The sequence below is a fragment of the Phragmites australis genome, chromosome 9 (genome assembly GCF_958298935.1).
Source record: "Phragmites australis chromosome 9, lpPhrAust1.1, whole genome shotgun sequence".
NCBI classification, from domain to species: domain Eukaryota; kingdom Viridiplantae; phylum Streptophyta; class Magnoliopsida; order Poales; family Poaceae; genus Phragmites; species Phragmites australis.
In genome coordinates this window covers 19,309,613-19,332,991 of record NC_084929.1, presented here as the reverse complement: position 1 = coordinate 19,332,991, position 23,379 = coordinate 19,309,613, and the positions used below count along the sequence as shown (strand labels likewise).

General features: G+C 40.9%; 1 protein-coding gene across 5 annotated transcripts in view; it reads right to left on the bottom strand.

The window, feature by feature from the left end:
- Positions 1-3,037: 3,037 nt before the first annotated feature.
- The window catches only part of LOC133928731 (anaphase-promoting complex subunit 1), a 31,902-nt gene continuing 11,560 nt past the window's right edge, over positions 3,038-23,379 (bottom strand). Inside the window, exons 18-37 of one of the 5 annotated variants that reach the window (XM_062375191.1) lie at positions 22,803-22,883; positions 21,324-21,395; positions 19,268-19,339; positions 16,560-16,653; positions 16,392-16,474; positions 14,293-14,346; positions 14,128-14,205; positions 13,900-14,021; positions 13,607-13,767; positions 12,997-13,073; positions 12,813-12,926; positions 12,524-12,625; positions 11,544-11,684; positions 11,272-11,445; positions 5,046-5,087; positions 4,807-4,962; positions 4,553-4,701; positions 4,351-4,429; positions 4,166-4,264; positions 3,038-3,735 (exon numbers count right to left, since the gene is read on the bottom strand). In XM_062375191.1, the coding sequence (XP_062231175.1) occupies positions 3,358-3,735; positions 4,166-4,264; positions 4,351-4,429; positions 4,553-4,701; positions 4,807-4,962; positions 5,046-5,087; positions 11,272-11,445; positions 11,544-11,684; positions 12,524-12,625; positions 12,813-12,926; positions 12,997-13,073; positions 13,607-13,767; positions 13,900-14,021; positions 14,128-14,205; positions 14,293-14,346; positions 16,392-16,474; positions 16,560-16,653; positions 19,268-19,339; positions 21,324-21,395; positions 22,803-22,883 (2,328 nt within the window). In that variant the 3' untranslated portion in view covers positions 3,038-3,357. Of the gene's footprint in view, positions 3,736-4,165; positions 4,265-4,350; positions 4,430-4,552; positions 4,702-4,806; positions 4,963-5,023; positions 5,152-11,271; positions 11,446-11,543; positions 11,685-12,523; positions 12,626-12,812; positions 12,927-12,996; positions 13,074-13,606; positions 13,768-13,899; positions 14,022-14,127; positions 14,206-14,292; positions 14,347-16,391; positions 16,475-16,559; positions 16,654-19,267; positions 19,340-21,323; positions 21,396-22,802; positions 22,884-23,379 lie in introns of those variants that run through there. The other 4 variants (XM_062375190.1, XR_009911514.1, XR_009911516.1 and 1 more) reach the window with 4 other exon arrangements.

Here is a 23,379-nt window from a genome sequence, read left to right as displayed (position 1 = left end):
TATTCGTGTAGCAACATTTTCGTAAACCTTATGCAACTTTTGTTTTTGAAAATTTTCACCATTCTATTAAGGGTGATCTGTGCAAAGTTGCAGCTCAAATAGATATTCTGTCTAAAACTTCATTTGAAGGTGGTGAGTATGTGCAGGAACATGCAATCATGTATGAATTTGAAGATGATGTAAGATTATCTCCTAATCCAATGCGTCGACGTAACTAAACATAAATGTTTTGACGTGATGGTTGCCGGACCTTACGGGGAAAACTAAAAAAAAAAAAACCTACAAGTTTAGGGGTTTTTAAAGACCCCCTTGCAACTTTTTTAGGTTAGTCTCACGTTGCAACTTTTAAGTGGTTCCAATTTCCTTTAGTCTCCGTCTGTTGGCGCTGACCGACCTATCCGCCGTAGCTTGTCAGCTCCAACGTGGCTTCCACGTGGGTCTACAAGTCATACCTAAGATGATGATTACCCTCCTCCTGCACCTAGAGAGAGAGAGACGGCCACAGCAGAGGTGGATGGGTAGAGCAGTGTGCTCAATATTAGGATCGAATACTGCAGTAGATGACTTGCCGGCGACATTGGGTGGCACATTCGTGATTGTGAGGAGCCCAGATTCAAGCTTGTTAGACAATCTCCAACAGTATTCTCTTTATTTTGTTTCTTTTTCGATTCCTCTTATATTCTTATGCCTTTTATTTTCCCTTATCTCTAATAGTTTCACTTCAAAAGCATTCGCGAAGGCAAATGAGAGAATTCTAGAGCGAAGAAATTAGGAGAGAATATCTCTTCGTAAAGGGAACCGTTAGAGTATTAAAATGAACGAAAATCTCTTCGTGAATGGAACATAACTCGCGAAGGAAAGTCGTTGAAGATTATCTTATGTTTGGAACCAATGGGATCAAACAGTGATGATATTGAGACGACGAGCGTTAAGGAGGCTGGGAACGATATGATGGAAACCTAGCAGCTTTGTGAGTGTCCATGAGTGACTTTGGGCAAGGTGACACAGTGGGAGCACCCATGCTATCATTTACTTTCATCTGATGCGATGTCATCTAGGAGAATGAAATCCTAGTGCGATCGAGCAAGAAGCTCGGTGGTCAGACTCTAAGGGTCGAGTCCGACTGACAGGGTTTGATCCCCGGTCTCGCACCTCCCCCGTTTGGCCTACAATGAAGGCCCCAGTTTAAAGCGCCCGATTCTAAAAAAAACGAAACCCTAGTCAACAATTTCAACGAAATCTTTCAATTTCATCCGTTGTGATGTCTTGGTATCATTAATATGTCGAGTTACTGCCATACTAGGGAGAATACCATCTGTAGCGGGTTATCACCCTATGCTTAGTACACAAATAGGTTCTTTGCAAGAAAGAACTACTTCCTTAAAAAAGGATCTGACTCTGATCCAAGCACTTTATGTACACGCAGACTATTTGACCCGCCCTGCTCGTGCCACAATATTTGCACATTTGGACGCTACAATGGAGTAATGGACCCATACTTATAGCTGTGCTAATGTGGCGTGGTTTGAAATACACCAATTTGACCACTATTAATAGATAAAATGAGTTCTTTCATTCACCATCCGAAATAATTTGTTTAGGAGCCATTAGACACAGTAAGTTTATTTCCATATGGGGCTGCCTGGAACTCAAACCGAGAATAGTACAAAAATCCCCTACCGAATCATGCTTGCATTTTTCACTTTCCCTGTGCAGAAGTAGGCAATTTATATTGCGAAGAGAAAGTCCACAATGTTTTTAATTAGTAAAATAATTCATCTACTATGTATCATAGTACAGGGAATATTTTAGAATGAAAGATGTGCAAGTTTTGTTAGTCGTTTTTATTCTAATCATTTCTGCTATATTTATCATAAAAAGGAGGAGGTGGAAGTGACTGATCAAGATGTCTTGCAGAGTGGAACAAGCAGTACCAGGTACCGAGGTACGAGATATATCCTTCAAAGACGAAGGCCTTTTTCAATAACACAATTGATTTGGGACCCTTCAGATTCATCCTTTTTCATGCCAAAAATGGTAAGACCTATATGTCATAGGAAAAAAGGGCAACTCATATCATCTTTACTAGATCCTACTCAGTGGTGGACGTAGCATGAAGAAGTAGGAGTACTAAACTTCTTTCTCATCCTTCTCTCCCTTCTCTCTTTTCCTCTTCTTCTCCCTTCTCCTCTATCTCCTCTCACCAATGGGGTTGCAAGCAGTAAGAGGGCTTGAGCCCACCCAACCCTTAATAGATCCGCCCATGGTTCTATTTCCCCTCTTTTTTTAAAAAAAAATATAGTTCAACTACTAATTTCGAATAGAATATGTCAAACGAGATCTTCATGAAAACCTGCTCGATTTAGATCGGAATGGAATATGCATAAGGTCATGTACAATTGAGTAACATCGTCAGTTTTTTTAAGAGATGCGGTATAAGATTTTGTGTGATGTGGATGAAAGAGAAGGAGAAGAGAGAGAAACATTCGCTATCATTCGATAGACACACTTACAGACGGCTTATTGTTGTCTATGTCATTGTATAGATAGCTATACGGTGTCTACAGCATTGCACACTCTTATACGCCATTTTATTCTGAATGTTTACGTAAACCCTCTGTGCTAGCTACGACCACCGCACCTATTCTGCGAGGATAAGCCTGTGTGCTGTGCTGCTGGCGGGCTTCTACCAATCCGACAAAACCGTCGCTGTGCGACGGACCGTCAAATTCTACGCCACCCGTCGTGTTTGAATTAGTGGAGATAGGCTGCGCCGGGCTGGGGCAAGTCAGGCTCACAGGCTGTGCGCCCATGCATTGCCTTGCTGGCCCGGCACCAACTCGAAACAAGTCTCGCCGGCCTGCCATTCTAAACTCCATGGAGTCGGAGATATGCTCAAACTTCGAAGCTATCCGAAACCACCTGAAATAGGAGATATAAAGTTCTGAACATTTTAAACATGGCAGAACACTATTGAAACTTTGATGCTCGCCTAAAACTTCACTTGAAAATTCATAACACATAACTTCTCAGAAACTTGAGCGCAAAATATGAGACTTGCCACTTGCCATCCAGTTGGGAAATACAACAGTATAGTCCTTTAGGATAAACTTGACCCACGGCTGCTTACAACTTGTGTTCCTAACGTTTTGTTAAAAAATACAGGCATTTTCCCCAATAACAGATTAACTCGAGTACGGATCAACACAAGCCTTCAACTAACCCACTAAATTAAGTACAGCTACAGTCACTCACTCCTTCCCCTTTGTCACCAACTGCGCTAGGTACTCCTTGCAGGGATACACCATTCGGTGTATGCACAAGGCCCAGCGATCCTCACATTCCCAAAGCTTGGTTTTAGGGCTTCATGGCCATATGAAGCTTCTCAATCTCCATCAATCCCACAAGGTTCGTGGTCGGCAGCAGGAGGCGAAGCAGTGGGAGAATGGATACACTGGCGGGGACTCTAGGCCTAACCTTTTCAACTGCAGATGCCACAACATGGGGAGGCGGGATGCTGTACCACTGGAGATACAAAGAGAGGAGCACCACATCGTTTTGGGCATCAGGCCATTTTCCTGTGCTCAAGTAACTGGAGAAGTTGTCCTTGAGGTTTGGGAATTCTGCAAAGATATCTTCCACGCGTTTCATGAGCGATTCCAAGAACGTGGACTGAATAATGCCTCCATTTGTAATTTTGCCATCAACTAATGCTTCATTGTAGGCCAGAGCGACCTGCATATTGGAAAGAAGAATGATAACACAAACCCAAAAGTTGGGCATTTTCTGAAAGCTCGAAAGGCATCAACGATAAAAGATGCGGCAACATCAGAACAGAAGATGAATAGGAACCTGCTATGATACTGTACATTGGTAACTATGCGATGCTAAACTCCTTAGGGGATAGGCACAGTACTAAACATTTTGATATGGCAAGACAAGATATTCATCTAACATGTAGAGAATATGGAAATTTCAAAAAACACCAAAGAAAAATACAAGACAAGATATGGCAAGCCAAACAACAAAAACCAGAACCTAGTTGGTTTCTGGCAGTGGGTCTGGCATCTTTGCTGGAAACAATTTATAGAACCCTGAGAAACTGGGAATAGCCCAAACCGGTAATAAAGAGCAACAAGTCATACATAGAGAACTCCATACAAACCTTCAAGTTGGGAACGAAAAGAGAATCATAGAAAGGAAAGCGTCCAATCTTAAAATGCTCCCACATTGACTCAATTGTTGTGTAAAAACTGATATAGACCTGGAAAAGAAATATAACAATCACTTTATACAAGATTGTTTATAAGTATTGAGTCACAAAAATGAGATAAAAGTTCAGTAAGAAACCTGTAACAGTGATGGCCTATCTTTGCTCATACATTCATACAGTACTTGAGAGCAGAACTCTCGAAAATTGCCATTGCATCTGCAGAACACAATACAAGAAGAAGCCAGCCAAAGGATGTGACATACAGGCCCATAGTGCTTATTATCCAGGCAAATAAAGAAATAAGATAAGAATTAAACAATAAAATAATATATCACTTGCCTGTCCTTCCATGACTCACAACACAGTTTCGCAAAAGCAATCAAGCTTGGATTGGCAGAAAATGTGCTTACTAGCTGATCAACTCTGAAGGAACTATGATTAGTGTTGTTCGGTTGAGTACTACAGCTTGCAGATGGTGCATCACAAACCTGAAGTTTGATATAACAGGTAGTTAAATTACAAGTCAGCATAACCTTTAGTCCTCTACTGAGTCATTAAGGTACACATCCACACAAGTGTAACAAAACATTAACCTCATGCATTGCCCGTGAAATCAAAGACTGGCATCCGATTGGATCATCTGAGTAGGAGCATGATCCAACTTTTCGCTTTATGTAGAGAACTCCACCATTGAAAGGATCTGTCTTGTCTCCAGATCTCCACCATGGCTTGCCTATTTGAGAGACATGCTAGACATATAACACAATTTTTTTCTGAAGAAATGTGAAGTATTCAGAACGAATAATATACCTTCAGGTGTAAGTTTAATCACCTGAGACCAATATCTAGGCCCACAAACTCGAATGCTTTTAAGCTGCAACAGATTAGCCTTTTAGATTGTGTAATAGATTGGCGTAAACTCCCATCTGGGTGTAAACCTGTGTGACCTTTCAATATACCTCCCAAAAATTCTCAAAATATTATAGCGTATAAACAGGGAAGGTTATCTATGATCAAAGTCGATTGTGTCGGGAAAAAAAAAACAGGGAGCTAAAATACAATCAATAGTTGAACACTAGGAACCCATTTTGCAGGATCATGAATGCCATTCTTAAAACGGACAATTCTTATGAGAATTAGTGATTCGGTGCATAAAGTACATGGGTTTGCACCTTAACAGTTTTTTGCACCTGATTTCATCTCTAAGATCACTTTCCTACTTTAGTTGTTCTCAATACCATTTGTTCGTAGCTTGTATTTTTACTGCATGCTGAAAGGAAAATATATTTGGAAGAGAAGTAAATTCAACCATGCCTACAAGTCGCAGCGGAACCATTTTGAGATCAATGTGACATACAAAGTTGAGGAGACACTTAACTACAAGGAATCTGAAAAATGAAATGTGTTACCTTGACTAGAATTGTAGGGAAGACGGGTGATAAGAAAGAATTATGGTCTAATGAGTATAGACATGGGTGATAGACGAAATATGTGGAGGAGCTGAATCCATAACAGGTGTGGGTGGAGCTGAAACAGAATCAGAGGTGGGTCGAGTGGGCGTAGGAGATGGAACATGGGCATTATCACCAGATGGAGGAAGGCATAGAAAAGAAATAGACTCTGTGGAAGAGAATGAGGGCTGAGAGGAGGGGTTATAGAAGAAGGATGATCCTAAAAAAAAAGTCATATCATGAGAAATACATATGCGATGAGAGGAAGGATCATAGCAATGATAACCCTTATGTTGAGGACTATATCCAAGAAAAAACACACTCAACCAACTGGGCAAACAAGTCCGCTAATGAGGTGCAAGCAAGACATAGCAAGTACATCCGAAAACCCGAAGATGATCATAACTAGGAGTACCAAAAAAAGCCTCACAGAACATTTTCCAGCCAGCTTTGAAGATGGCTACCAATTAATAAGATAAATGGCTGTAGAAACAGGTTCTTCTTAGAAATAAAAAGGAATAAATGATGCAATGAGTGTGCAAACAGTCTCTATAAGGTGGCGATGTAGTGAGGAACATAAGATGCGGTGAGGAACTAACAAAACAGAAGACATGTATTCTCCAAATTCAAGGCAAAAGATTAATGGCAGTAGAAAACTGAGTATAGACCATACGAGCAAAAGATTGATATGTAGAACACAGCTGAGAGCGATGTTTCATGAAATAAATCCAAATATATCGTGAATGATCATCGATAAAAATGATATAATAACTATGACCACCTTTTGAAGCAAAAGGTGAATGACCCTATACATTGGAATGAATAAGATCAAAAGGTCTAACAAAATGAGAAATACTACTGGAATATGGGAGTTGGAGCTGTTTACCAAGCTTGCAACCCTTACAATAAAAAGTGGACTCAATGGACGTATGGCATAAACGACCCTGACGAATCAAAGTGGACAAACGAGATCCACACAAGTGACCAAGACGATGATGCCACTTGGCAAAAGATAATTCGGATGACCATGCAGCAAATGACACACGAGCAGTGGAACTGGTAGAAGGAGGAAGACACAAGGTGTCCAGAACGTAGAGGCCAGGAAACCCTCTATGGTGACGGCTAGTTCCAATCACTCCCGCTTCGAAGATCTTGAATAAAACGAGATGAGGTGTCAAATCCAACAAAGCAGTTTTGGTCAGTGACTTGACCAACTGAGAAGATTCATAGATAACTGAGGTAAAAAAAAAACATTAGGTAAAAAAAACTAGTGAAAAGTACACCCTGATGAGTGATATGACAAGATGTAACCTCTAGTAGTGACCGGCTTGCAAGAAACTAGTTGTGACTTATCAGATGTCACATGGAAAGAAGCTCCCGAATCCATAACCCAAGACTGAGAATCACTGTCGTGAGAAGCAGCAACAACAGATACCAAACCTCAGGAAGGAGCTGCACTACGAGTACGAGCAGCACAGCGTGCACGGAACTCAGCCAACTTCTCTGGATGACGAGAGAAGCAATTTTCTAGACGATGACCAGTCTTCTTGCAAAGCTCATAAGGAATAGCCTTCGAGGAACTATCTCTAGTTGTGATGGTCCTCTGAGAAGCTGCAAGTACACTATGAGGTACTGACAATGGAGCAGGTGTGAGCGAACGAAGATGAGTTTCTTTAGCAATCAAAGAAGACAATACATCTGCAATAGATGGAGTAGTACGATTGTTGAGCAACTACATACGGACAGACTCAATTCTTATCTTAGTCCGTGACAAAATTGGTACATAAGGAACTTCTCAATGAACTTGTGATCACAACAGCCTAAACACCCTCTGGTACACTGAGGTACCATTGAGAGCAATGGTCCCATCAAACGATCAAATGCAATGCAGTACTCATCTATGCACAGATAATTCCGTTTAAGGCCATAAAGTCATGTCATTAGAGTATACAAGAGAGCACCATTATTCTGAGCATATCGACGCTGCAAATAATCCCACATTTCCTTAGCTGTATTGTGATGCTCAAGACTCATAATCAAAGACACATCATACTAGTGGCAATAGCACTGATAACCCTTCCATCGCCATTATGTCAATTCTTGACTTATCAATAGGTGAAACATTAGTCAAATGAGATGTCAGAGCTTAACCCCTCAACACAATTTTCACAAAGAGACCCACTCTCGATAATTATGACCATCAAGCTTAATAAGGATAGGAATTGCACTCGGTTGTTACATATTGGAACCAAACGACAGCAAAACACAAAAGCGACAGGCAAAACCTAGTCAACACACGGAAGCAACTTGACCAGCAACTACAAGCTGATGTAGTGATTGGTCGAACAACAACCACAAATAAGTGCTGAAGACGAGGCCGGCTACACCTTGGCAATGGGGCGAGTGTGGGGAGCCAAGACTGTGGCCATAACGGGCGGCGGTGACTCTGTGCTCCCGACCGGTGACGAGGAGATGTCAACGGGCCACCAGCCCAGCGGGCAACGATGAATTTGTAGCGGACGATGACTAGCAAGAGACTAGACCGGCAACTTTGTTCTCCTGATTGGTGGACAGGCGAGCGAATGAGCGATATGTTCACTTGATGGGCGAACAGGCGGACATCGGCAATGCGAGATCAAGAGACATCAGCGGGCCGCAAGATGGCAACGACCGACGACAGGTGCATAGCAGGCAGTCGGCGACGAATCACAACAAATGGGTTGACTACAATGGACAGGCGAGCGACGAATCGAGCACACGCACGGACGAGCGACGACAAAATTGGTAAAGAGCTCACGCAATGGCTGCCTCTGTGACGGGCGGCGACATGATGTCGATGAGAGGGCAACGAGCGACTTCCAAGATAGACAGCACGGGAAGTGTCCTGATTTGGGGTAGCGACGAGCCATAAGGTGGACGGGCAAGAGCAGGCCACTAACAGTGGCACAATTGGATGACGATGACAGAAGAAAAAATATGTTTGGATCGAGTGGATTAGTTGAAATCTAACCCTAAACCTTACCCTGGTTCCATGTTACCTTGGCTGGAATTGTGAGGAAGAGAAGATGTCCATCCATTAGACTTGATGTCAATATATAGAGTCGGTCCTTATGGGCCTTAAGTAATAGGTGGGCTTATATATATACTTAACAAAATGTAACCATACAAACTATTTTGCCCCAACCTTATGCTAAGTTACATATATAATATAATCCACGATTAACAGTAACATATTTTAATTTAAAAGAATGAGCAAGATGAAGTGCACCTCATGCTTACATACAATGTTCATGCTTATATAGTGTAAATAAGAGAGCTAATTAGTACTCCCTCCAGTCACAAATATATGATATTTTGGACAAGGTTCAGTCAAACTTCGAAAACTTACTAACAATAGCTTTAAAAATATTTAATTTGGAAACATTAAAATCATGTGTAGATTTATCTCGAAAAATGCTTTCATAGTATCACAAGTTTATTGAAACTTATAAAAATATCCTAATAGAAAATAGTGGTAAAACTAAGCATTAGAGATTGTATCTTGTCCAAAACATCATGTATTTGTGACCAGAGGAAGTACTACTTTATAAGTTCGAGTTTGTAATAGTATAGCAACGGAAGTTCATTCACCTCTCCCTCTTTCACCTCACTAAAAACCTCTAAAACATAAAAAACTCCTACAAATTATTTCTACAAACACATGCACCCTATCGCAAATTTCTTTCCTTGGCTCCTCAACGTCTCACTGCCAATCACCACTGTTATGTATATATCTAGGCCCATATGTCACTTTATATTTGTCATCAAGACTCTTCTCTTTATCATCTCAGTCAAGGTTTAGGGTTATAATTAGACTAGTCCCATGATCCAAACCTTTATTTTGCTTCTGCTGTCAACCTCATCATTCTCCGTTCGTCACGTGCACTTCACAAAAGTCTTTCTCCATCACATGCTATCATTGGCGGCTTGTGTAGTCTTCAGGTTGCAATCCGTCGTCATCTGCCTGTTGCGGACCATCGCCCTGCCCGTCGGCACGTCAAGCTCCGCTCACAGCACCTCCCTCCCCTGGGGTTGGTGGATCTACTCGCCATCTAAGCCTCCCTCCTCGCCACAGCTATCATCAGCTTCCGAATCTCGACCCACCGTCACGACGCCTGGATCTCTCGGCCCGCCACAAGGAGCTCCCCGTCGATTCCCTGCCGCCGCCGTCAGCTTTGCTGTCCGCCCATCCCGCGTGGACGGAATCAAAGCCATCTTCGTTGTTAATATTTTGAGTCAGTTTATGAGTGCTCCTACTTCTGTGCATTTTAATCATTTGCTTCGAGTATTACATTACTTGAGGAGGACATCATCTCAGTGCTTGCTCTATACCCGCTCTAGTCCACTTTAGTTTTATGCTTACTCGACTCTACTTGGGTGAGTGATCAGATGGATTATCGTTCTGTCACTGGTTATTGTATTCTTTTTGGTACTTCTATTACATGAAAGTCCAAGAAACATGTTATATCATGCTCCAGTACAGAGGTAGAGCTTTGAACTCTTGCCACTACTACTTCAGAGATTGTATAGCTTCGCTGGTTATTTGCTGATTTTGGAGTCTATTGTGACGCACCCACACCTCTTCCATGTGATAACACCGACGCCATAGAAATTGCTATTGATCTGAAGCATGAACTCACAAAGCATATTGGTGTTTGATGCTTCCTTTACTCAATCTCATTGTCATAAAAAACAATTGCTCTTCAGTATGTGCCATCAGAGTTGCAAGTCGCAAATTTCTTCACCAAAGCTCAAACTCAAGCGCATCATCGACTTTATTTGCTCAAACTCAATTTATGAGCCTCTTATACCACCTTGAGTTTGAGGGTGTTACGTATATATCTAGGCCCATGAGGTGGCCCATATGTCTCTATATATTGTCATCAAGACTCTTCTATTATCATCTCAGTCAAGGTAACAACCACCACCAAACAAGGCTGTAGCAGACCCCACCCCTCTCGCCCTCTCGTCTCTGTTGAGGCTGCTTATCACAGTCCAGGTGGTGTCCAATTTGACCGTGAGTCAGGGAAATAAGATACGTGGCAGGCTGAGGGTGTACTGCAGGCCAGGAGCAATGTTGGAGGCGCAATTTATCTGGAGAGAAGCTTGGTGAGGTAAGCGGTGGAGCTTAGAGTGTGGTGTAGGCGAGCACAATAGCAAAGATGTGAAGTGGGCTCGGCAGAGCTTGGCTACGAACCATGGATAAGCCAAAAGCGCAGTGCAGGCTGAGCTTGACGACTATGGCTTAATGTACTAAGGCAAGATCATGTATATATATAAAGAATTAACTCGAAATAGTCATACTAGTATTGAGAACAGTGAAACAGCAGGACATAACAAAACCTACTGCCAGCTATACCAGCAGGGCAGCAGTTATTTCTGAGTACCTCACATGCCATTAGTTCACAAGGAGAAAATAATTTGGTAAACAGGTGAGCAACTTCAGTGCAACTTGTTACAGCATCTGATGTGTTAAACAAAAACATATGTTGAACTTGTGTAAAGGTGTTATATTTTATTTAGCATATCACTCCACCATAAAATGTTAATGGAATCAACTATACTTACCACTGAGCGTTCTGGCAGAAGACAAGGTGTCACCTCGCAATAATTGGTCTCATCGTAATACTCTGTTTCAGCAACTGTCACTTCCAATGGGCAATACACTGGAAGTTCTGTATCAACATCCACCGTCTGAACCCATCGAGGCTCTGTAGCTATTACATATAAGTGCCTGAATGCCTAGTTACAGTACCACAAAGAACTTCAATCTGTTTGCAATAAGAAAAGCTATGGTATACCATGAAGGTCAGAGCTCGGAAAAGTAGAAGAGAAATCACCTGGAGATGACAGCGATTGTCATTTGGTCCAGTGGGCAAACGTGGGTAAAGTGCAATCAATAATGCAGCAATTGCACTATTTTGAGTTGAAAATGTATGTGTCCCACCTCCAAGGAATAAGAATCCTATTGCCAAGCTCACCTACATTGTAGATAAACCAGATTAAGCTATTAGTATGTCAACAAGGAGAAGAAATTTCTCGGTAATTAGTAGATTTTCTAATTTAGTTTCATACAATGATGCATTAATCAGATAATATCTCAGTATAGTTTGCAAATCTAGACATGAACAAAAAAGATACAGTACAGTGTAGTAAAACATATACAACAATAGCAGAAATCATCATTCTGAATGTAAACAATAACAACAGGAAGCACTGATTTGGTGTAATTTTCATATGGCAGTAGCATCCATCAGATTTTGCATTTCAACAGGAATACGCCCACAATTCCCTACCCAAAGCCAATCCCAGGGTTTAGGATCCCTTAGCCGGGGTAATACTGGCCAACAGGCAGTTCAAGAAAACCAAATGAAAACCACCAGATTCTCAGGACTTCCCCCATCGTTTGTTTTTCCAATCTTCTATTGAGTTTCCCATAAATATTTCAAACATGCTCAATGTAACATAAACATAAATTAACCAGAGCCTAAAAGAGACGATATTTAAAGGGTGACTCGGTCAAAAAGGTCCCATGGTCTTTAGCCTGGAACCAGAACCCTGAGTTTTCCCATAAATATTTCAAACATGCTCAATGTAACATAAACATAAATTAAACAGAGCCTAAAAGAGATGATATTTAAAGGGTGACTCAGTCAAAAAGGTCCCATAGTCTTTAGCCTGGAACCAGAACCCTGACGACCTAAGGTTGACACTTCAGAGTTTTCGTAATGTATAATAAAGAACATATCAGTTCTTAGTCTTCTGGAATTTAATTTTAAAGAAAATATATTTGCTCATGAAACCTATTAGCAATACTCACAGCCATCTGCAATCCATAATTCACTTGACCTTCTGCAGAAATTCTTCCTCTAAGATAACGCAGTAAGCGAAAAGTCTGCAAATTTCCAGAGCCTGCCATTACCTTAACAAAGGAAAATGACGAGTAATCAAAACATGGAGATGATGAGAACTGTTTATTAGGACGATGACCAGTGTTTGAAATATGTAAAGCCATACTTCATGAAATGTGTATAACACAACAGCTGTGAGTATGTACTATTTACTAATTCTACATAAACAAAAATCGTTATATACACTATCTCACAAACCATAGACAGAGCTAGAACAATAAGGTGCAAGCAGAGCTCAAGAGTTCCACGGTCAACATATTGTAGCAATCCCTTTGGCAGTATATTTGCCGTTTGAACAGGTATGTGTTTAATCTGCATAAAAAGAGTAATTATGTCACCAATATACCATTTAATAATTATAATTGAATAGGCATGTACATACCTCATTTAGAAAATGGACAGCGTAGGCATAGAGTAGTTCTTGGGCATCACCATTTCTGCTGCCAGCATACTTGAGTCCTGCAAACATTGATTATGCTGGTAAAAGGCAGCAAAAGTCTGATAGGTCCATAAGAATAATTAATAACCATATCAAGGAGTCCGGCGATGCATTAAAGAAGTGAAGTGAAGTGAGTTTGTGAGTACTACATTTACGCCAAATGGTCAGTCAAATAATATAATAATCAACTGTTACCAAAAACAGAAAAGGAAGCTAATGAAACCATACTCAGAAAATATTCAAATGATAGTTTAACAAAGCAGATGCTATTCTGCAGTAACAGGACAGCATAAAAAAGGAATACTTCCCAGCCGTTAGAGAACTAGCAGGCCTAGACCAAGAAACCATTAACCAATGGCCATAGTAAGTTATTTTGATACCAATAAAAAGATCAAATTAAACCAATATTACAAAAAATCATGAAAGCAAAATTTCCTTATGTCTTTTCAAAAGTTTACAAACCATTGTATGATGAAACTTATAGGTAGCACAATATGACAATAGGTAAAGAAACTCATGTATCAGAGTTGCCACAACTAATATTGCTACTTACCAAGTGCGATGCATGTTCCAGTCACTATATTAACATAAGCTTGAAACAGAGCTTCAGCATCAAATTCATCGCTGTTGATAGCCCCTTCACTCACGTTGGAAACTCCAAACTTGACAGTTTCAGGAATTTGAGACTCGATCCAATCTTTGGTAGGCTGAACTCTGCAAAATGACACATTTTTTAGCTTTATGCTACTAATGCACTGTTCATTTTTTAGCTTTATGCTACTAATGCACTGTTAACAATTTGTCCTAGAGCCACCCAAATACTTCAGATGGAAATTGCGAGATTACCTGCTCCACAATATTAAATTCCTGGCTATAATGCGAAGCATAACAAAATCAGGTCTCACATACTGCAAATCGAAGTGAGTATTGGGGATACTGAGTCTAGCTGCAATCTCGTCTGACTCAGCCTGTAATATGAACCATAATAATACAGAAATCGAGAGGGTGTTCTTAGTACAATATAAACAATTTCTTACAGGTATAAAAAGATACCAAGTGACTAAGAAAACATACCTTAAGAAATATTAAGGCTAGAGCAATTATTGCTCCAGGTGCAGTAACGTCAACATTTATTTGTGCTCCATCCATCATCTGTACAAAAAACAAGATAATAATATAAATCAAAATATACAGTGACTTCTGGAACTTTGTAAATCACTGCACAAAGTGTAAAATGACCTGCCCAGTGTTGCCACTTTGATCATCGACAGTTGTTGCATTTAGGTGCTTTTCCTGAGAATAGTAACAATTTGTAAAATACAAATAAAAATAAAGAACCATGACACTGATAAACCTAAACAAAGAATCATGGCACTTATACCTCTTAAAATAGCATGTTAACTGTTGACTTCCTAAATAAAATCAGTGAGAAACCAGTTTGCTTTGTCTGGTTTCCAGTTAGAACCCATTTGGTAGGGCTCCGGATTCTCCTAGAAATATTTCTATGGAGAATCAGAGTTACTTCTGAAATCATTTGGTTAGTTGACTGGATTCGGTTTCTCAAAAGAGAGGATGGTGGTGCAATTAACCAATTTACCATTGTCATGATATGCTGTTTTGAATTTTTTTTTTTTTTTTTTTTTTTTGCATTAACGACATCTGTAATGAGTGCTAACAAAATACATGGTTCCAAGACGACATTACAAAATACAAAATACATGGTTCCAAAATATGAGTGCTACCATAATACAAGCCATTTGAATTGAGCTATCATCTAGATTGCAATATTGCTCTCGCAAGATCATCACGAAACTTAACCATATAAATGAGAAAAGAATCGATGTGAAAAAAAACTTGAATTCCACCATACAACATGGGCCTGGAATTAAAATTTTTAAAATACTATATTATTTATCATGAATATTAGTGAATCTTACAGAATTTGTAGGAATAAAAATTGAAGCTCTAAAAAACCCCAACGTTAAGTCCTCTCCTAGCGGCTCCTCCATCTCTCCCCACTTGCCATTTCTCTCCTCCAGCCACAAGGGAGCCAAGCTCCTCTCTCCCTCTTCCAGCCCGCTCTCTTGTTCCAGATCTGCCGAACCGAGTCGCTGGGAACTCTCTCCGCTCTGGCAGCTAGTTCGCCTCTTCCCAGCCGTGAATTCACGTGTGCGGGTCATCTTCCCCAACCCTGGCGACCAACCTCGAGCCCCGTCACCAACAAATCCGAGCATCATGCGGCACTCTGTGTCAATTCCTTGCGACCGCAGCTGCAACACAATCCAGCGGAGCCAACGGTGGCCTTGCCCCAATGGGTAATTTCACAGCAAGGTGCGAAACCAGTCGCCCATTTCGTGGGTGAAACTGCCTTTGGCCCGATTCACAACCGTAGGCAAAAAATTCGAATCGTTTCATTCAGTTTCTAGAGCGGATCTATCCGGTTTTATGTGTCTGTATCAGTTCCAAGCATTTTCCCTAAAAACCGAATCATTTCTTATCAAAACGCATCCTTAGTATCATAGAGGATATAGATGAATATGAACAACTGTTGTGCATGCAGGGGACCATAAATGCATAGAGGGAAGGACAAATGAAAAACAAAATGCTGATATCTACACCATGGTTGTTGTGGGCAGTGGCTGACTTGATTCATTTAGATGCCCAGATCAGCTTAGTCAAGACATTCCTGAAGCTTTGAAACCAACTTCCATCTCCAGATCAGATACAATCTCTATGAAGAACATACTCTCAATCTCTACCCATTTGCTGCTAAATCATTTTTTGAAGAAAAAAGTATAGCTTGAAAACTGGCCTCTTGCCAACAAAATTGTGAGCGCCATCTTGTTCATTATAAATGTATAATGTCATTGCAAACTGAAATACAATCACCTTCGTTATTTAGCTCTAGCATTCCATCCATGACCACTTAGTAGTGAAACATGTTCACTTGTACGGTTGTGCCCATTTTAGTTTGGATTTAGCGTTAAGGTGTCATGAGATGCTGGCCTATCTCATAATAATATCTTTTGCTTCATCCTATATATCAGAACATTTGAGATCATATACTTAATTAGTTATAAATATTTGAGATCATACACTTAACAAGAGCATGCACTGACACTGTCATAGGACCATCGATCAATACGAACAAACACATATTGTGAGATCAAGAACCAATATCTTAAAGAGGATATGCCACTCCCCAAAATTGGATCTTAAGAATATAAATGTCATATGCCATGGGAGTGGCATATCCTGAAATTCAACTAGGCAGGTAGCATGTCCTAAAAAATTCCATAGGAGAGTGATAGAAACATAAGGAAATGATAAAATCTTACATGGTAGACTTCTTTACTGCCAATGTATTCAAAGAGTCGATCTAGGAATGTATCCATGAATCCAAATGCATCGCTTCCATGACCTGTGAAAAAACCTTCTGTTATTTTCGTGTCATAGTGCCACTTCAAGAATACAACAAGAATCTTTATCATCAAAATGTAACTCACCTAAGGCAACAAATCCTAATGCAGAACCTGCAGCAACGGCATACCCTTCCCTTTCTAGGACATTATCACCACCACTTCTTCGGCCAATCTCACCCTAAAGATGCAACAACAAAGTGTTTAGTCCTGATGTTATGAATTGATCTAGATACCCCTGGACCCAAGCAACACGGCCTCGCCAGTAGGCGGCAGCCGCACCACAAGGGTAGGGGTAGAGAGACAGGACTGGGGATAGATATGGTTCTCTTCTTGCTTAATTGAAATAGATGTCATGACCTCCTTAATATAGGAGCCAGCCCTATCAAGAAGGATGACAACTCTTATCTCTAAGACTGACAAGTAAATCTCATCTCTGACTAGTCTAACTTGGTATCCAAAACAACAGATTAAGGATAGAGACTAAGCCATCTACCAAGCTGATGGCGTGTGCTACAGTACACTTGGTGCTACGATGCCACGCTGGCCCAAGGCTCGTCCATGGCATTTCACCCCTCCTTTAAGGCATCTCATCCTCGAGTTGCAGGGTGGTGACCATGGCTACAGTCCTTGATACTCCTCAGATACGACTTGGATACATTTCTGAGGAGTATCTAGCCGAAAATAATTAGGAGAAAATCGGATACCTCGCAGATACTTCATGGATACCTCGCGGATACGGCCTGGCCCAGCAAGAATCCTCTCGGCCCACTCAAATCCCTAATTTGCTCTCTCCCTCTCGCGTCTTGCCCACCCGCAGCCACCTCCCCATCTCCCATCTCGCCCACTCGCGTCTCTCCTGCCGCCAGCATGCAGGCCATCTTGCCGCTCTCAACCTCGCTGGCGGCCACCCGCAGGTTCGGATCCAGCCGATAGACACTGCACCCAGGCTGCCCACCCGCTCGGCCGCACCTCGCCGCCTCCAATCGGAAGATCCCCGCTCGTATGCCCCTCCACTCTCCAATCGGCAGCGCACAAGGTGTTCTGGTGAGTAGCCATGTGTCTCCACTTTGCCGACAGCAGCCCATGTGTCTCACACCAGAGGCTTTGCGATTTCGATCTGCTATGTGCACTGCCAATGAAAGGGGCATGTGACAGTAGTGTTTGTTTCTTTAGTCGATTTTTGCTACTTAATCAGTTAACCTACTGATCTACATGCTGAATTTGGACCTCATTAGCATTGTGTTTGTGAAGCAAAATAGCATGCTAGCAGCAATTGTGAGCTATGTGAGAACTTGTTATTTTCTTTTTTGCTACCTGTCAGTAATCTACATACTTGTGTTATGTTTTGTTATTTTCTTTTTTGCTACCTGTCAGTAATCTACATACTTGTGTTATGTTTTGTTATTTTCTTTTTTGCTACTTGTAGACCAGAGAGCTCCAAGTCAGTTCCTAGAAATTCTATTGGACTGAAACCAGAAATGCTAGCTACTGCTTTTACAATTCTCATCATATAAAACACAAGTGCAGAATTGGTTCTTCACTTCTTCTCACAATATAAAATGATGCTTGTCATGTGTTTTTGTTTGTTCTTTAGCTCATTATGTCATTCAGTTCAGTTCAGTGAGCAGGTAGAAAAATGCTACCTGGTTGTTAATTTGTTATGTCATTTGATATGTTCTAAACTGAGACTTTTAAGTATATTATGTAAAAGAATTTAAGTAGAATATGTGATCAACTTATTTATGTTTTTTTAAATGTAAATGTATCCGCCTATCGGTTTTTTTGGAAAAACTGTGTATCCCCGTATCCGTATCAGGCCAATACCAATACCCGTATCTATATCGGTGCTGCATAGCTTGAAATCCAAATGTTTCTGAAAGGTTGCAGCGTTGACGCCTTGTCATGTGAGAGCACCAAAGCTATCCAGATTGCCTTTCCTGCACTGCAGCTAGTGGTCGTTGATCTATCTGCTAGGGCAGATTGTTGTTGCACCACGAGTGGCTCCGGCGGTGTCGTCCATAGGGATAGCAACGGCGAAGCCAATGGTGGCGAGATGATGTTGGGGGGGGGGGGGGGGGCAGTCACACCAAGGATGACCTCGGTGGCGTCGCCCGTGGTGTTAGCTGTCGTGTTAGCGACAGCGAAACCATCGGTGGAGCCAACATTAAGTGCTAGTGACACCGGATGATGAGGTGATGTAGTTGTGCCAAAGATATCATCGACGCCACCGCCCATTGGGATAGCAACGGATAAACCAGCAGAGGCGCAACCAGCAGGGGTACAGAGACAGGACTGAAGATAGATTGGTTCTCTTCTTGCTCAATTGAAATAGATGTTGTGACCTCCTTACTATAGGAGCCGGCCCTAACAAATCTATGATAACAAATCTTATCTCTAACTAATCTAACTTGATATATAAGATAACTAACAGATTAAGGATACTAAGCCATCTATCAGGTTGATGATGCGTGCCAGTAGTCATGGGGCTACGGAGCTATTGTGGCCCAAGGCCCATCCATGACACCCAAGCAAGTTGAGGTAGGCTAGAGATGAAACCCAACAAGAGTCACCCCGACAAAAAAAAGCAATATAAAAATAGTAATATGGTACTAGTAATAATAAAATCAATGTGTACATGTCGTAATATCATAGACAAACAAAACAATGTATTTCCTTGCTCATTGATTAAACAAAGCAAAGAAAAGGAAAGGAAAACTTGGTACAAAAGTTCAAAGAAAAAGGAAGAAAGGGAGCCTTATTGACTTATTGAGTGACACAGGCGAACTGCTTACCAGAAGAATCTTCATGGTGAGTGCATGCGCTGAACCTTCATATAAAAGTCCAATTCCCATTACTGCTGCTGACTGAACAGATAGAAAATGGTGAAAACATAAGGAGACCTTGATATCTAATATTGTCTGCTAACAGTGATGTAAATTCAGCTTAAGTAGGACATTGCTTAAGATGACACAATAGAACAAGAATAACAACATATTATGGAGTAATTTTTTATCATGATGTATGAATCATTCTGTAAAGATGAATTAGAGAATCAATTCAAAAAACTAGAAGACAACAACGATATAAAGCAGCAAGCCACATTACAAGCTTTACTAATTCAATTCTAACACTCATGATGTAAATACCAGGGTACTATAATTAACACTAGTCATATAGGACCAGAAGATTTTGCTCATGTGCCCTATCATGGGACCAGTTGTACTCGGGTAGAACTGTAGAACTCTCCAGTTGAGCATTTTCTGTTCGAAGTTCAGGAGTGCTATTCACCAAAAGGAAACAAACAAACCATTTTCAGTTTGAAGTTCATGAGTGCTATTCACCACATTTGTCTGTGTTTCCTATTTTTTATTTTTTAACAAGACCATTAGGCACAAAAAGGATCTTTAAGCAGGCAGTAGGAGCAAATTGAGCGAGTCTTTAATTCTTTCAGTAGAGACAAATTTTCAGCCTATCTTCGCAAGCATCCAAATTTTAACACTTCAATTTTCCCTTCATGGAAAACCTCTGCAAGGCCACTAACACAAGTCCTTTCCTTACTATTATGTCCACCTTGTTTTTACTGCAGTCATAGTTAATTGGCTACCTGTGAAACTTGGGTACAAACCTACACCTGGACATGGCATCAGTGACAAAAACAAAGATCTAAAAACCAAATCACACATTATGTCGAAGTAAAAAGACACACATTATGTCAACTCATTATTCTAAACAATCAACCAAACTTGTACAAAATTGCATGGTCTAGCATTTTATTTTATTTTTTTGCTAGCAGTTAACACATTAGTAGTTGTTGGGGGGAAATACCCCAGCACGTAAATATCATTAAAAGGTTGCCACTAGGAGCCCCGTTGGAACCCTTGGGTTTCAACTCCACAGAAGAAAGCCCGGCTTCCGGAGGCTATGGGTCCATCCGAAAGCTATCCCTAAGACGGGAGAAGACGTCCTCTAGGGGAGGGTGGGGGTCGTCTCTAGGGACCCTCAACACCCTCGGAGACATAGCCTCTTGGAGCCTCTATCTCCCGGAGCCCTCGACGCCTCCGGAGCCACAACCTCCAGAGCCCTCGACGCCCCCAAAGCCCCAGCCTCCCGAAGCTCTAGTCTCCTGGAGCCCTCGACGCCCCCGAAGTCACGGCCTTTTGGAGCCCCCGTCTCCCGAAGCCTGAGTAGGCTCCCCCAGAACCCGGAGGGAGAGACTATTTGATCTAGGAGAAAGATCAACCAGAGAGGACCCACCAGCTGTCCTCCTCCGGCAAGAAAGTGATCGGCATTCAATGCAATACATGTGAGAGCCGTCCTGACATCCCAAGTACAAGTGGGGACCGGACTGACACCGCCGCAATAGGCGACCGGCTGGGTGCCACGTCCCTATGGTCACTTACATTATTGTATTACCATAGTAGATAATATCTTCTAGTTATGGGTAAAATACATCCTACCTAGACCCATACCAAGTGATTCGACCGGTCCTAAGTCCTTGCAGGATAGCGATAGTTTGTATCGCTATCTCTGTAAGGTTATATTTGTACATTTACACCCTGCATGACACTATAAATACAGACTCTTAGCCATCAGACCAAGAGATCAATCCTTCTTAAGCATCACATATCTGGTGTTCCTCCCTCTCCACTTCTTCTGCAAGTTTGAGCACACTCCTATGAGCGTACTCTCGCCGCACTTGTTCGTGCAAGACATATTCTTGCACCAACAGTAGTATACATAACATGAATGTAAGACCAAGCTTCAAAAATAAGTATCAAGGGTCACAAGTTGAAAATTCTTAAGCTAAAAGGAGAAACATCAATAAAGCAGTAGCTACTGCAGTGTTACCTGTAGAAGAGTTGGTAATTCCAGCTCTGGTGTAGAAGATGGATGCCGAGAAGGAACATGAAAGTAGAGCATCTGTAAAGTTACCATAAATCGACAGCAATATAATCATTTCAAGTTGCCATATAGCAGCATATCAGGAAATCACACAATTTAAAGTGGCCATGCAGCAACAATGGCATGACCAAACAGAATTTTTAACAACTGAACCAAAACGTAAGTCATTTTAGGATCCGCTCAGTCAAACTTGTTTAGTATTGACCATCAATATAAAAAAGTTTACGAGAACATAAAATCGATGTTACTAGAAATATTTTCATAATATATAGTTATTTTTATATGAAATAATATAGTTTCACAGAAAATGCTAGTCAAACTGTCATCTTAGAGACCGTGTCAAGTCCTAAATGACTTATATTTTGGATCATAGGAAATATTTCCATCATTTTCATAATACAGGGTCATGTTAGATGGGAGAAAAAAGTGCACCTGTAGACCCTCAATAGTGACAAGGGTAAAAAATGGTAGTGCCTTAGGTAGGGGTGCAAGGTCGAAATATCTCATTAACTACACCCAAGTAGTGCCATGGGACTTGTTTTTTAAACAAGTCCATAGGGGAATTGGACCCTATATTATGGAAAGGAGGGAGCAACTGAAGTAAATTATACACCAACAGGAAGCCTTTAAAAAAGGGTCATACAAATATGGGGCTGTTTGTCCTTCTGCAAATCTAGCCTAAAACTATGAATCTAAGCTATTCAAATCGTGTCATGCTTAGGCAGGTGGTCCGTACGGCCGTATTCGTAACTTCTAACAGCATGTGTTATACACTAGATGTTTGATTCTCTCGCAAAAGAGTTTTTCAAGACAAAATCCACTAGATCTGTTCAATGAGCATCCAATGTGGTTAATATTATATCAGACTGAGGTCACATGCACAATTCACCATATGTTTCTACACTGGATGCAATTCGTTATGTTATTACTTTAAGAAAATAGTGCACTGCAACAGCAGCAGCACAGCCTTCAGCCCCAAGCAAGCGGGCAAGCTAGAGATGAAACCCAACAAGAGCTACACAAACCAAAAAAGGAAGTAAAAATAGAAAAAATCTAGCAATATAGAGTAGAAAACAAAGTAGAAATCTTAATTTTTTTTCTATCAAAGAATCGATGATCAAGTCAAACAGTGGTTACCACTTTGACAACTATACAGTACAATTTCACAGTTCTCAAACATTAGTAGAGTAACACAAATTCTAGTCTCTTCAAATAGGCTTGGACCAAACGGGAAGGCAAGGACTACGACAAAATGACATCATTCAGAGAAAACGACATCAAATTCCCCACAAAACTCAGATCAGATATGCTGAATAAGATTTTCAATAACACTTTCATATACTGGCCCAAGTTCACTTCTAACTATGATTATTGAACCCACCTAATAACTATATATGTACAGATGCAGCAAAATGTCGTTAATACCTTAGAAATTGAAGGATCCATTGTTCCCCTATGAGATGCTGCCAAACCAAGTAATAAACCAAGTGTAGTTATATCATGCTCCTGCACTAAGACAATTTGTCGAATTATACAAGATATGCAAATAAATGCTTGCATTTACAGAAAAATAATATTGCAGCACTTTTTCTCCTAATAGGCTGCGAACAGAATGCTATCCAAAAGGACTAGTCATTGAGTATATGAGGTGCCAAGTGGATTTAAAGGGTTTTAAAAAAACGAGTGCATGAACACAAGAACTAATGAAGTCAATTATTTTCTTGATGAAGGACCGAACAGTTATGTGGGACTGTACCTAATCTCAGCAGACCAAGAACAGCAGTGGCAATGCCGCCATCCCACCATTCACTCACGCTTAGAGATGAGACTTTATCTCGTGTTAGTTATTCTGTTAGCTGAGTTTGCTTTTCCATTAAGTTAGTATGATTAGATTATGTTAGTTCCTTGATTTACTCCATAGCACTCTCGTCGACCACAACTATTACCTCCATCATAAACCTAGGCCAAAAGACCATGACAATAACAACCAAAGAAGAAGAAG